Source organism: Plecotus auritus (assembly GCF_963455305.1).
Source record: "Plecotus auritus genome assembly, chromosome: 13".
Taxonomy (NCBI): Eukaryota; Metazoa; Chordata; class Mammalia; order Chiroptera; family Vespertilionidae; genus Plecotus; species Plecotus auritus.
In genome coordinates this window covers 27,456,077-27,468,092 of record NC_137779.1, presented here as the reverse complement: position 1 = coordinate 27,468,092, position 12,016 = coordinate 27,456,077, and the positions used below count along the sequence as shown (strand labels likewise).

The 12,016-nt window shown below is 55.1% G+C and overlaps 1 protein-coding gene across 7 annotated transcripts in view; it reads left to right on the top strand.

The window, feature by feature from the left end:
- ASCC2 (activating signal cointegrator 1 complex subunit 2) overlaps positions 1–5,410 on the top strand; it is a 31,478-nt gene extending 26,068 nt beyond the window's left edge. For 5 of the 7 annotated variants that reach the window (XM_080650823.1, XM_080650821.1, XM_080650824.1 and 2 more), the window contains 5 exons: positions 2,482–2,575; positions 2,661–2,791; positions 3,335–3,434; positions 4,261–4,340; positions 4,832–5,410. In XM_080650823.1, the coding sequence (XP_080506949.1) occupies positions 2,482–2,575; positions 2,661–2,791; positions 3,335–3,434; positions 4,261–4,340; positions 4,832–5,003 (577 nt within the window). In that variant the 3' untranslated portion in view covers positions 5,004–5,410. Of the gene's footprint in view, positions 1–2,481; positions 2,576–2,660; positions 2,792–3,334; positions 3,435–4,260; positions 4,341–4,437; positions 4,531–4,831 lie in introns of all 7 variants that reach the window. The other 2 variants (XM_080650820.1, XM_080650822.1) reach the window with 1 other exon arrangement.
- The last annotated feature ends 6,606 nt before the right edge of the window (positions 5,411–12,016 follow it).

Below are 12,016 nucleotides of genomic sequence, written 5' to 3'. Positions count from 1 at the left end.
GTGGCTGCTGCTGTGTGATCCATGACTCCAGAGATGACAGTGCCCAGAGGCATTCTGGACCAGGTCTTCCCGAATCTCTCAGAGACCAGGAAACCTCTCCCAGAAGTCTCCAGAATCCCCCACATCTCACTGGGGAACTGGGTCCCAGGCCTGGGATCCAGGGCTTCAGAAGAAGGGGGGAGGGGTGGAAAGACCTGAACAAAAGGAGGAGCTTTTAGGGGTGGAGATGAGACAGAAGGTGGCTGGTGGACAGATACCCCACACAGGTGCTGCAGGGGCATCACAGCTAAGTGAAGGAGAAAGAATGTTCCAGGTGGGTCCCCTAACGCCTTTGGACTTAACAGTGGTGCTGAAAGATGATAAATGTTTCCCCCAAAAAAAGGTTCTCTGGCCAAAAAGTCTGTGCTCTTCCTGACTCCGAATGAGGTCACCTCCCTAGATGGGATCAACAGGGCGCCAGGCTTCTCGGTCCCTAGCTGTGTCCCCTGCCAGGGCCCGGCTAGGGTGGGCAAGTTTGCCAGGCTTCTCGTTCCGGCCGTGGAGCCATACAACCAGAGGCCACCAGTACAACAACCGCCCTGCTTCCCAGGACCTGGGACAGTGTGGACAGGAGCCACGGGGTGGCAGAGGGACAGTGACGCCTCATGCACCCTTGGTCCCCTGGCCCAGCGCAGAGCCTGGCACTTGTAGGCCCTCAGGAAGTGTGGGAACCAATGGATGTGCTCCTCCCCGTGGCACCAACCACTTAGGCAAGCTGGGCCCCTGTCACTTCCTCTCCAGCCCCCAGCTTGGCGACGAGAGCCAGGTAAGGGCCAAGGTCACAAGGCCCCTTTCCTGGTGAGGTGAAATATTTCTGTGGGTGGGGAATTTCCCCTTGTCTTGATCAAACGCCCTTCCACCATAGAGCCTCCATTACCCCTTCCCCAGACCCCAAGCTAGACCTCCCCCCCGCCTCAGCCAGAGTTCACGACTCCCTTCTCTGAGTTCCCAGGCATCCCGGCTTCCATCCGGCACACTTCATGTTGTCTGCTATTTGCCCATCACCCTCACTAGACTGTGAGTTCCATGAAGTCAGACCCATAGCTTACTCTTTCCTGAATGTCTCCCCAGCTCAGTATTAGTATCCTGCCTGGCACACAGTAGGCCCTTAGCAAAGACTGTTGAGAGAAGTCCAGGCCTATGCTGGAGGCTACAGGCCTGACCTGCCCCAGGCTCCGCAGCAGACAGCCCCACAGACACAGGCGCCTACCCCTGCTTGTATCAAAAGCCAGTTAATAGAAGGTTTTTATGGAGGCTGCGTATGGCTTTGTGTCTCTTCCCACTCCCACCCTTCCCCTTGGTACATTCCAGAGGCCTGATTTCACAGCTGAGCTGGATTTTCTTGCCTAGCATCTCATATTGATTTTCCCCTGCAGGCTCAGAACTACATTCCACAAGCCTCTGTCTGACAAGCCAGGTTTTTCTACAGATTCGCAAAGCTATGAGTCAAGAGGCCTGAGTCCCCACTGTGGCTGTGCTGGAGCTCATGGCCTGCCCCGGGCAGTCCCCCCACTTCCCTGCACCCTCGTCCCCTCCTCTGGGATACGTCGGGAGTGGAACTTTCAGGCACTTTCCCCCATGCGATCTGACAGGCAAGACTGAACACAGGCTGATGAGAAGGCCGCCATGGTGAAGTGGGGGTGAAAAGAAGAGGTCAGGACCCCTCCTGACCCTCACACCCCAAGATCCCCTGGGGCTCCCCTGAGCTCAGTAGGAAAGCCACATGTGGCCTTGCTCTTTCTTAAATGTTGTTTTAAAAGATTCAAACAACCCCTGGCCCTCCCGGGAGTCCCCATTGTCCCCATGTCATTTGGTTGGGGGCTCACTACCCCTGTCTATGCGTTTACATACACAGGTATAGACGCGCCCACAGGAGCGGACAGTCTTACTTGCTTTCACTGCTCACACAGATGGGATCGTGCTGTATGCATTTTCTGTGGCTGGGTGTTTTCCTCTTCAGAATTCTTTCTCCATCAGCATCAGCAGATCGACGTCATTCTTGAGAGCTGCCACCGGGCGTTCGGTAGTAGAGATGTGGCCCAGGTCATTTAGCCATCTCCCTGGGGATGGGCGTTCGTTGCTCTCCATTTTCCCGATTAGCAAACGATGCTGAAAACAAAATCCCCAGTCAGACCTCTTGGTGCACACAGCCAGTGTTTCTCTGGGGTGGATGCCTTGAAGGGGAATTTTCTGGTTAAAGGGTGTTTTATAGTCTAACAACGGCTCCTGGGATGCCTCGAAAGTGCTGGGCCCGGTCACGTGGGCACCAGCAGCGGGGAGGCCCACCTGCCCACACCCCGCCAGGGCTTGATAAGAGTTGTCCCCGTTTGTGCTGGCCTGAGGAGTAAAGAAGGGAGCCCACAGTCTCTCTGGACCCTTGACACAGCCTTCAGAGCCTGATGTACCCTTCCTCTCTGCTTCGCTGCCCCCTCTCAATGCCAGGAAGGAGGAGAACGCGAGGAGCCTGCTGAACGACAAGCGGGAGGTGGCGGCGCAGCGGCAGCGCTACGAGCAGTACAGTGTGGTGGTGGAGGAGGTAGGTGTCCCGGGCCGCGGGGTGCAGACTGGCTGGGGAGACCAGCGGCCCTGGGCCCCTCTGACCCACGCGTCCGCCATTGCAGGTGCCGCTGCAGCCAGGTGAGGGCCTGTCCTACCGCGGCGATGACTATGAGGATGAGTATGACGACACGTATGATGGCAACCAGGTGGGCGCCAATGATGCCGACTCCGATGATGAGCTCATCAGCCGCAGGTGAGGCCACAGGGCAGGTAGAGGGTGGCATTCCGGGGGCAGAGTGGCTTTCGGGCCCCTGGGGCTCTCCCATAGCCTCTTGTTTATACAGGTGGGGAAGCCAAGGCCCTGTCACATGAGCAAGTCAGTGGCAGAACCAGGGCCCAAACTCCGAGTCCAGTGCTCTCTCCAGCCCCAGTCACCCCCTTGGCTGGTTGGTCCAACCCACCCTCAGGGGGGTCCCCTAATTTAACTTCATATCGTAGTTTCACATTGTTCTTAACTGTAGAAAGCCTTTCCCAGTGGATTTACATGGAGATTACCCAATACAGATGAAAACTGAACTAGAGAGCCCCCCAGCCCAGGCTCAGTCCCCCCAGGCCCGTACATTAGACCCTGGTACCCTCAGGGACTCCAGGGGCTGGAGCAAAGCTGGCTTGAAAAGCACTTTGCATTTTCCCAGCCTCCTGAGCCTGTCCCATCAGCCCCTCACCCGCCCAGTTCCTCTGCCCTGAGGCTCTGAGTTTAATGTGGTCTTTGATTTACCTTCTCTCTGAACCGTAGGCCCTTCACCATCCCTCAAGTGCTAAGAACCAAAGTGCCCACAGAAGGGCAGGAGGAGGATGACGAAGAGGAGGAGGAAGCTGAAGACGAGGCCCCCAAGGTACGTCCTCGGCAGGTGGCAGACGAAGGGAGGAGGGTGCAGTTCTAAAGGGCAACCGGAGAGCACTGTACCCCCTCCTGTCGGCCTGGAGGCAGCCCCGGCCTCACTGCTGGGAGAAGAGGGCACCTTCAGGCCCAGACGTCTGCTCCGTCTGCTCGGAGAGCTGCTGGCTTAGGTCTCGCCTCCACTGCCCAGGGAGGGCCCAGGGAATGGATCAGAGGCCAGACCTTTGAGCTGCTGGGTTCCCTCGGCCCAGGAGCCTGGGGCTGGGAGAGGGCGGCTGCCTGCCTCCGTGCCCAGGATGGCAATTCCTAAAATCTGAGCAGCATTAGAGCCCAGGGGCCCAGGGAGGCCATCTGGGCTGGTGGGTTTGACAATTTTATTTTTTAGCAGCTAAACGTTTTCTTCAAATAGAATCTTAACTAGAACCTCAACATATAGGACAGTGAAAAGCGGTGATGCTCAGGTTGAATGGAGGGGCAGCCCAGGACCCCTGGGTCCCCTCGGGCCCCCCTCCCAGGGTGATAAATTCAGATGTGTCCAGGGCCAGGCCACCAGCCCGCATGGCTCCCATTTATCATCGTTACGTTCCAGCTGTGGTCACCCCCCCACCATGCCGTCCAGGACCCCCACTCCGTCCCTGTGCCACCTCCCCCTTGGGGAACTGGGGGAAGGGACAGAGGAGGCCTTCTGGGGCCTGGCCCTGCCGTGCTGTGGCTCCCCCGACTCCTGGCATGGAGGCATCTACGAGATTGAGCCAGTGCCGTCTCACCACAGCCTGGGGATCTGGGACAACACGCGATTCCTTCTCCCCCTCTCTCCGCAGCCCGACCACTTTGTGCAGGACCCTGCGGTGCTGCGGGAAAAGGCAGAAGCCAGGCGCATGGCCTTCCTCGCCAGGAAGGGGTGAGCATTTCAGGTGCTGTTTCTGGGGGGAGGGAACCCATCGGGAAGCCCAGGTGGCCCAGCTCTGCGGCCCGCCCTTACACCTGATACTCGACAGACGCCGGAGGAGTGTGTCCCCTCGTGTGAGAGCCCGATGTGTCCAGCCTGCTGGCTGGTGTCAGGCCGACCAACATGTGAAAGAGCCCGAAAGGCACGTGGTCTTGGGTGGCCGCCACCCCCAGCCTTCCTCCTTTCCCGGTGGGGGCTGCCCCCTAGCAGGTCCTTCCTCACAGCCCGGCCGGGGTCCCATCCGCAGGCCAGGCCAGCGAAGAGCCATCACCAGGCACAGCTGCCAGGGCCCAGAGCCGTGCCCCTGCGAGGCTCCGCCTCTCCCGCGGGGGCGTGGGGCGTGGGTGGCCCGGCCCCAGGGACCTCCCAGGAAGGCCGTGCCTCTTCCTAGCGGAGCTCTTCCGGCTGATGGTTCTCCTGCGGATGGGTTGTCCCTCCCTCAGGTACCGACATGACAGCTCAGCGGCAGTGGCCGGCAGCCCCCGGGGCCACGGGCAGAACCGCGAGACAACCCAGGAACGCAGGAAGAAGGAAGCGAACAAGTCTGCACGAGCCAATCACAACCGGAGAGCCATGGCCGACCGCAAAAGAAATAAAGGCATGATTCCATCCTGAAGCCACCACGCCAGGGCCAGCGAGGAGGCAGCGGTGCCAACCCCGCCAGGCTGTTTCCATAGCTCAGGGCCTCCTCGCCAGAGACCCAAGTTCAACTCGACCCCTCAGCAGCCTCAGCTTTGCAGCCCCTGAGAAGGCCGCCTCGTTGTCCACCAGCCAGCCGTGAGCACCCTCTTGCAGAACACACAGTGCCTTATCCCACAGCAGGGGAGCCCCTGGGGCCAGCAGCAGGCAAAAGGGACGGGACAGAGCCCCTAGGCGAGCCCCCAAAACCTCTTGCAGCAAGACACCGCACCCTTGTCCTCTGGACGGCAGGAAACCTGTATATTCCAAAACAAAAACAAAAGGCCTGCGAATAAAGTGTTTGACCCTTTTAAGCAATCATCCATGATGTGCCCGTGACCCGCTCTCCCCGTGTCCCATCCTTCCGTGACAGCCACTGAGGAGGGCAGGACGTCACCAGGTTCTTCCCATCAGCCTCCCGTGCTTGTCTCACACTGCACCCCTCCCGGGGTTGCTCTGCCTTGCGGTATGTCCCTGAGAACATCACTCCCTTCTCTGCACCTCCAGCTCCTGCTGGGGAAGAAAGGACTCGGGGTGAGGCCCTGCAGTCCTGTCTGTTCTCCTTTAGTCCCCACCACCTGCCCCCGAGGAGGCACGCCCCGTTGTCAGCCCCAGAGCACAGGTGAGGAAGGTGAGGCACTGAGAGCCGACAGTGCCTGCCTGGGCCCTAGCTAGGAAGTGGGAGAACAGGGATGGACACGCAGACTGACCCCTGGCCCCTGTAAGGCCCCAGACCCCGGGTGGTGTCATCTCCATCTCTGCTGGCCTGAGGACACTTGGCCAGCCGCAGAGCCAGGACCAGAACTCAGTGCCTCCTGGTTATGCGTATACTCACAAATTCTCCGAAAAGGAGGAGTCGGAGATCCGAAGAAGCGAGTGAGGATGTTACTGCCAAGCCCTGTTGGAGCGAGTGGGACTTGGGCCTAGCTCCCCAGAGTCCCCTCCCAGGCATGGCCAACTGGCTCCTAGCGTGGCAGCAGCTGCTGTCACCCCGATTCCTGGGCCTTCAGAATGTGGCTGAACAATGGCGGGTCCGCAGTGGGGCACTGGCTGGGTTGATCCCAGCAGCGGAAGCCGGGCCCCTGCCCAGCTGGACCCTGACGAATCACTCTGGTTGGCAGGACAGTTTATTTGCATGTGGTTAGGATGAACCTCCGAAGCAGCGAGGCAGACAGGCCCCTGACAAATTGGTTTTGTGCGGTCAGCCCGCTCAAGTGAAAATCGATAGCGATTCTCCCACGTCACGCCCGTTCTCTTGGTGGTTGGAGAAGCAGCGCTGAGATGGGGGTGGTGTCCTCCCCTCGTGCTGCCGAACTAGCTGAGATGAGGCCCAGGTCAGCCATCCCGGCAGGCGGCGGGAAGACTGCTTCCTCCTACAGGCGTGGGCCAGGGCAGGGCCAGGGCCGGGCCATTCTTTTTCTGTCACCGACCCAGCTTGTCCCTGGAGCAAAGGGAGGCGGGTCAGGGGGGCTCCCGGCCTTTACATGTCCTATCTGTTGCTGTTCACTTGGCCCCTCTCGCTTTCACTCTGTCGTCTGCACCCCCTGACCACCAGAGTGGTGTCCAGGCTGCACCCGCTTCCTGGTTTAAAGGCCTTGAGAAGACAGAAGGGATTTTTCTAATTTTCCAGAACGTGCCGCCAGGTCAAACCTAGCCTCCCTGGAGGATCTGCATGTTTTCTCATTTCAGATCTTGAGGGCACCCTTTCAGGGATGCTTGGAAAGCAGTTCAGGGTCATGCAGAATGGTGCTGGCAGGCACACCCCTTCACCTCATAGGGTCTCAGTTTTCTCATCTGTAAAGTGGGTACATTGGCCCAGATGAATGGTTTACATTTGGTGCCCATTAAATCCTCTGAGGCAGCCCCAAGATTTAAGATGAGCAATGGCACAAGTGCTCTAAGTGAAGTGGGATGGGGGCCCCGAACCTGCCTGCTGGCTCACGGGGTCCCACCACTCCTGCTTCTGAAGCAAGAATTTTCAAGTGCCTTCTCTGGTCCCTGGCAGAGAACATGACTCTTACAGGCATTTCCCAGGAAGCTTTTAAGACCTTGTGCCTCTGAGAGAGCCTTGTGTTTGTTTCTAGTCCGCGAGTGGCAATGATGGTTAGCATGTTTGTTTGGACAGCTTCTGTGCTGTGAGTGGGTGGACAGAGCGCGTCATTGTTTATAGAAGGGAAGGGAGCCGGGAGCACCGGGAGGGACTTGCCCGGAGCCCAGGGCGAGTTAGGGGCAGGGCCTGCGTGCAGAGCCTTTCTGAGGGCCCCTGAGCCAGCAGGTGCAGCTGGAGGAGGAGATGGTTGTCAAGAAGAACCTGCCTGTCCCTGTTACACCAAGAGCTTGGGGTAAATAATACAGGGAGGGAATAAAGATAAAAACAAACCCACCAAAAATGCCCGGGGGGCCGGGGGGAAGGTGTGGAACACCCCCTTTTATATGATGTCAGTGAAACGGTGCTAGCCACATGGGAAACTAAATATTCAAGAATTATGTTTTGCCCTAACTGGTGTGGCTCAGTGGATAGAGCGTCAGCCTGAGGACTGAAGGGTCCCAGGTTCGATTCCAGTCAAGGGCATGTACCTTGGTTGCGGGCACATCCCCAGTAGGGGGTGTGCAGGAGGCAGCTGATCTATGTTTCTCTCTCATCAATGTTTCTAACTCTCTATCCCTCTCCCTTCCTCTCTGTAAAAAAATCAATAAAATATATATTTTAAAAAAAAGAATAATGTTTTTTAAAGTTTGGAAGCAGAATACATGCTGGTGGAAATGTAAAAAAAAAAAAAAAAGAAAGAAAGAAAAAGAACAGATTTGCATACAGACCAAATCTGGAAGGGAGTGTGTATGAACGAACATGATGATGAGACCATGATGAATTGTAGGGAAAATAAAGGTACTTACTGAGGACTTACATGGCCAGAGTGTCCGCTGGGCTCTTTCCTTATCTTGGTAATTCTCAGACACAGGTGAGAAGACTGAGGTTAAGAGAAGGCAGACAACCTGCCCAATTTCGCACATTTAGCAAGTGGCTAAGGAGGGATTCAGTCCCACGATTGTCCCCTAGAGCCCACGTTCTTTTTTTTCTTTTTTAAAATATATTTTTATTGATTTCAGAGAGGAAGGGAGAGAGAGAGAAATTGAAACATCAAGGATGAGAGAGAATCATTGATTGGCTGCCTCCGGCGCGCCTCCTACTGGGGGCTGAGCACGCAACCCGGGCATGTGCCCTGACCTGGAATCAAACCCTGACCTCCTGGTTGATAGGTCCACACTCAACCACTGAGTCACACAGGCTGGGCCAGAGTATTAGCTTTGAATGTTTGCTGCCTGCCCTCAAAGCTTGGGCATGGGTGCTCAGCCCAGCTGGGAGGGCCAGGGGAGGGGAGGACAAGTGTGTCCACTCAGCACACGCTCACCAAGATCTGCTGGTGCCAGGCACTGCACAGGCATGTGTGAGAAAGCCCTGGTACCCACCCTCATGGGGTTCACAGTCCAAGGGGGATCTGGATGTTAAGACGTTTTTGGAAAAATTATTAGTAACCTTTTGGCTAAGTCCTAATAAATAAATGAAGAAGTGAGTAGGCAAGGTCAACAGAAAGTAGCTGAGAGCCAAGAGACTTTCCAGAAGCCGAGGGTGGTGGTCACAGTGTCAGGCAGCAGCCAAGATCAACCAGGCTAAGGCTCTGCCCCAGCTTGGCCAGGAAGCAGAGGGGAGGCAGCCAGTGGGAAGAACAGAAAATGAGGAAGACCAAGCAAGAGAATGAGCCTACCTTGAAAGGAACTTGACATCAAAGAGGAGGGCGAGAGGACTCAGCGTTGAGGAGGGAGTGCTGGACCCCAGAACATGCTTATGGGATGGCTAGAAGGAGCTGGGGAGCCCCAGAGAACCCCGCTGGGAAAGGGTCGTCCTCAGCGAGGGGAAGAGGGGGGCCAAGGCCCATGCGGAGCTCCCCAGATCACCCCTTAGAGCAAGGGGCAGCCTGGGGTCAGGTCTTTCCTAAATCGATAGGTGCTGCCCTGGTTGGGTACCTCAGTTGGAGCATCGTCCGGATATGCCAAGGTTGCAGGTTCGATCCCCCGTCAGGGCACATATAAGACTCAATCAATGAATGTGTGGATAAGTGGAACAACAAATCAATATTAATCTATAGGTGCCGGAGCAGCCGGCAGGGGCCTTGGCTGCGGCCTGAGGTTGCCGCAGTTCTGCAGCTTGAACCAAGGTTAACAAATCAGCCTGCACATGACCATTGCAGCCCTTGGTGTGGTGGGGGTGGCAGTGTCTTAAAATGAGCACGAAACTCTGACTCCACATCATGCTGGGAATTCTCTTCCCACAATCCATCGTCACCGAGAGGATTTTACAGACTGGCAGAACGCGGAGAGCCTTAAAGGGCAGCTAGCCCGCAATTCCTAACCTATGTAAACCTCCGACCTCCCCCAGGCGCAGGCCCTGCGATCCCGGATCCTCCCTCCTCCCCCGGAGGCAGGGAGCTTTCCCCGCTTAGGAATCCACGGGGCTCCTGTGGGTCTTTGCCAGCCAGGGAGGCCGTGCCAAGCTTCACTTGCTGTGCCCTGAATTCCAAAAACAGCGGGCACTGAATTCCTGTTTTCCAAATATGAGATCATGCTTTCCTGGCTGCGTGAGCCCACCCTCAGCACGGTGGCATGTCCCCGAAGTGTGCTGTCATCCCCAGCAGTCATTACGGGTTTCTCCTCCTTAAGGCGGTTTTCACAGAGGAGCCTGGTAGCAAAGCAGCCCCCAGCGGGATGAGGACCGACTTTATGATTCCTGGACACTTAGGGATTTTACTTGCAGAGTTTGCCTGCAGATCCTCACCCCATCTCCCGTCGCCTGGTCTGATCTACCTAGCGTTCTTTCACACGTAACCTTCCCAGGTCGCACATGCCCATCCTTTCTATCACTCATGGGTCACAAAGGTGGCCTGGGTGGTGACAGGACCACTCGATGAAGGATCGGCAGGCTGGGGCCTGGGCCCTGGACTTCAACAAGCTGTGTAACCTTCGGTCTGTCTCTGGGCCTCTCTGAGCCTCGGTTTCTTCTTGTGAGAAGTGGGGACGATCGTCCTCCCTGTCTTTGACTCGTGGACACGGGTGATTGTAAGGGTCAGGGAGATCAGGACTTGGGGGACACTCTAAAAGCAGGGAACCTTGCGCTGGTTGTTCTGACTCAGTGGACAGAGTGTCAGCCTGCGGACTGAAGGATCCCAGGTTCAATTCCGGTCAAGGGCACATGCCCGGGTTGCGGACTCGATCCCCAGTAGGGGGCGTGCAGGAGGCAGCCAATCAATGGTTCTCTCTCATCATTGATGTTTCTAATAGTTGTACCAGTTAATAAAGCGAATTTTTTTCAATAGATGGAGTTACACATATGTTGATATGTATGCGATTTGATATGTATGCTATTTTGTTGTATTGACAGCAAGCTTCAAAACTTCATATGTGAAATTTTTTGAAGGTGTTAACATCATAGATATTTTTACACTTAAAAGTGTCGAATTTCGTGCCCCCAAAAAAGAGCATTTGTGGGACGTTTTAATTCATTACTTTATTTTGAAGAAAAGTGCTGCTGAAAGTTATCGTATACTTCAGAAAGCTTATGGTGAACATGCTCCATCTCAACATACTTGTGAACGCTGGTTTAAACGCTTTAAAAGGGATGATTTCGATGTGAAAGACTAAGAACATCCGGGTCAACCAAAAAAGTTTGAAGACCAACAATTACAAGCATTATTGGATGAAGATGCGTGTCAAACTCAAAAACAACTTGCAGAAAGATTAAACGTTGCTCAGCAAACAATTTCTGATCGTTTACAAGCAATGGGAAAGATTTTAAAGGAAGGAAAATGGGTGCCACATCAACTGAACGAAAGACAAATGGAAAACCGAAAAGTCATCAGGAAAATGCTGCTTCAATGGCACGAAAAAAAGTCTTTTTTGCATTGAATTGTGACTGGCGATGAAAAGTGGATTTATTTTGAGAATCCCAAACGCACAAAACCCGTTAAAGACACGTTAAAAGATCTTGCCTGGGAAGTATTAACCCATCCGCTGTATTCACCAGACCTTGCTTCTTCAGATGACCACTTATTCCGATCGATGGCACACACACTTTCTGAGCAGCACAACACGTATGCAGAAGTGGAAAATGGGGTCTCTGAATGGTCTGCCTCCAAACAAGAAAAGTTCTATTGGGACGGTACCCACCAATGACCTGAAAGATGGGGGAAATGTGTGGCTAGCGATGGACATTACTTTGAATAAAGCACTTTTGATGTTTCTCTTCAAATTATCATGTTTTCTTTGATTACAAAATCCGCATTTTTAACCGGTATCCTCATTTTTAACCAGTATCCTCATTTTTAACCAGTTGACAGCTAATCCGCATTATTAACTGGTACACCTAGTATCTCTCCCTCTCTCTCCCGCTCTAAAATCAATTAAAAAAAATACATTAAAAAAAAAAAAGCAGTGAACCTTGTTCTAATGGGAGAGAAGAACCCTGGCTGGTCTCTCAGTGGTTAGAGCATCTGCCTTTGGGCCGAAGGGTCTTGGATTCGATTCCTAGTCAAGGGCACGTACTTGGGTTGCAATGGCCAGGCCAGAACTTCTCCTTGGGGATCAGGGTCCCGAATGGCCAGTGGCCTGTTTTGCTTTTGTCGTTCAGAGCAGGGCTTGGTTCTGGGGTGAGAATGGAGCTGGCCTCAGCCACTTCCTGGCTCTGCTACTCTGAACCAGGTGGCCTTGCCTCTCACAGGCGTCTTTGCCTCTCACGGGCGTCTTATCTATGAAGGGGAGATGTTGGCAGGACGTTGGCATAAGGTGGGTCCTGGCCTACCGTGAGGCCGGCCAGTGAACCACAGGGCCCTGCTCACAGGGCCGGGGTGCCTGCCAAGGCCCCGGCCCGCTTCTGTGTGCCTCACCAGTGTGTGATGGGT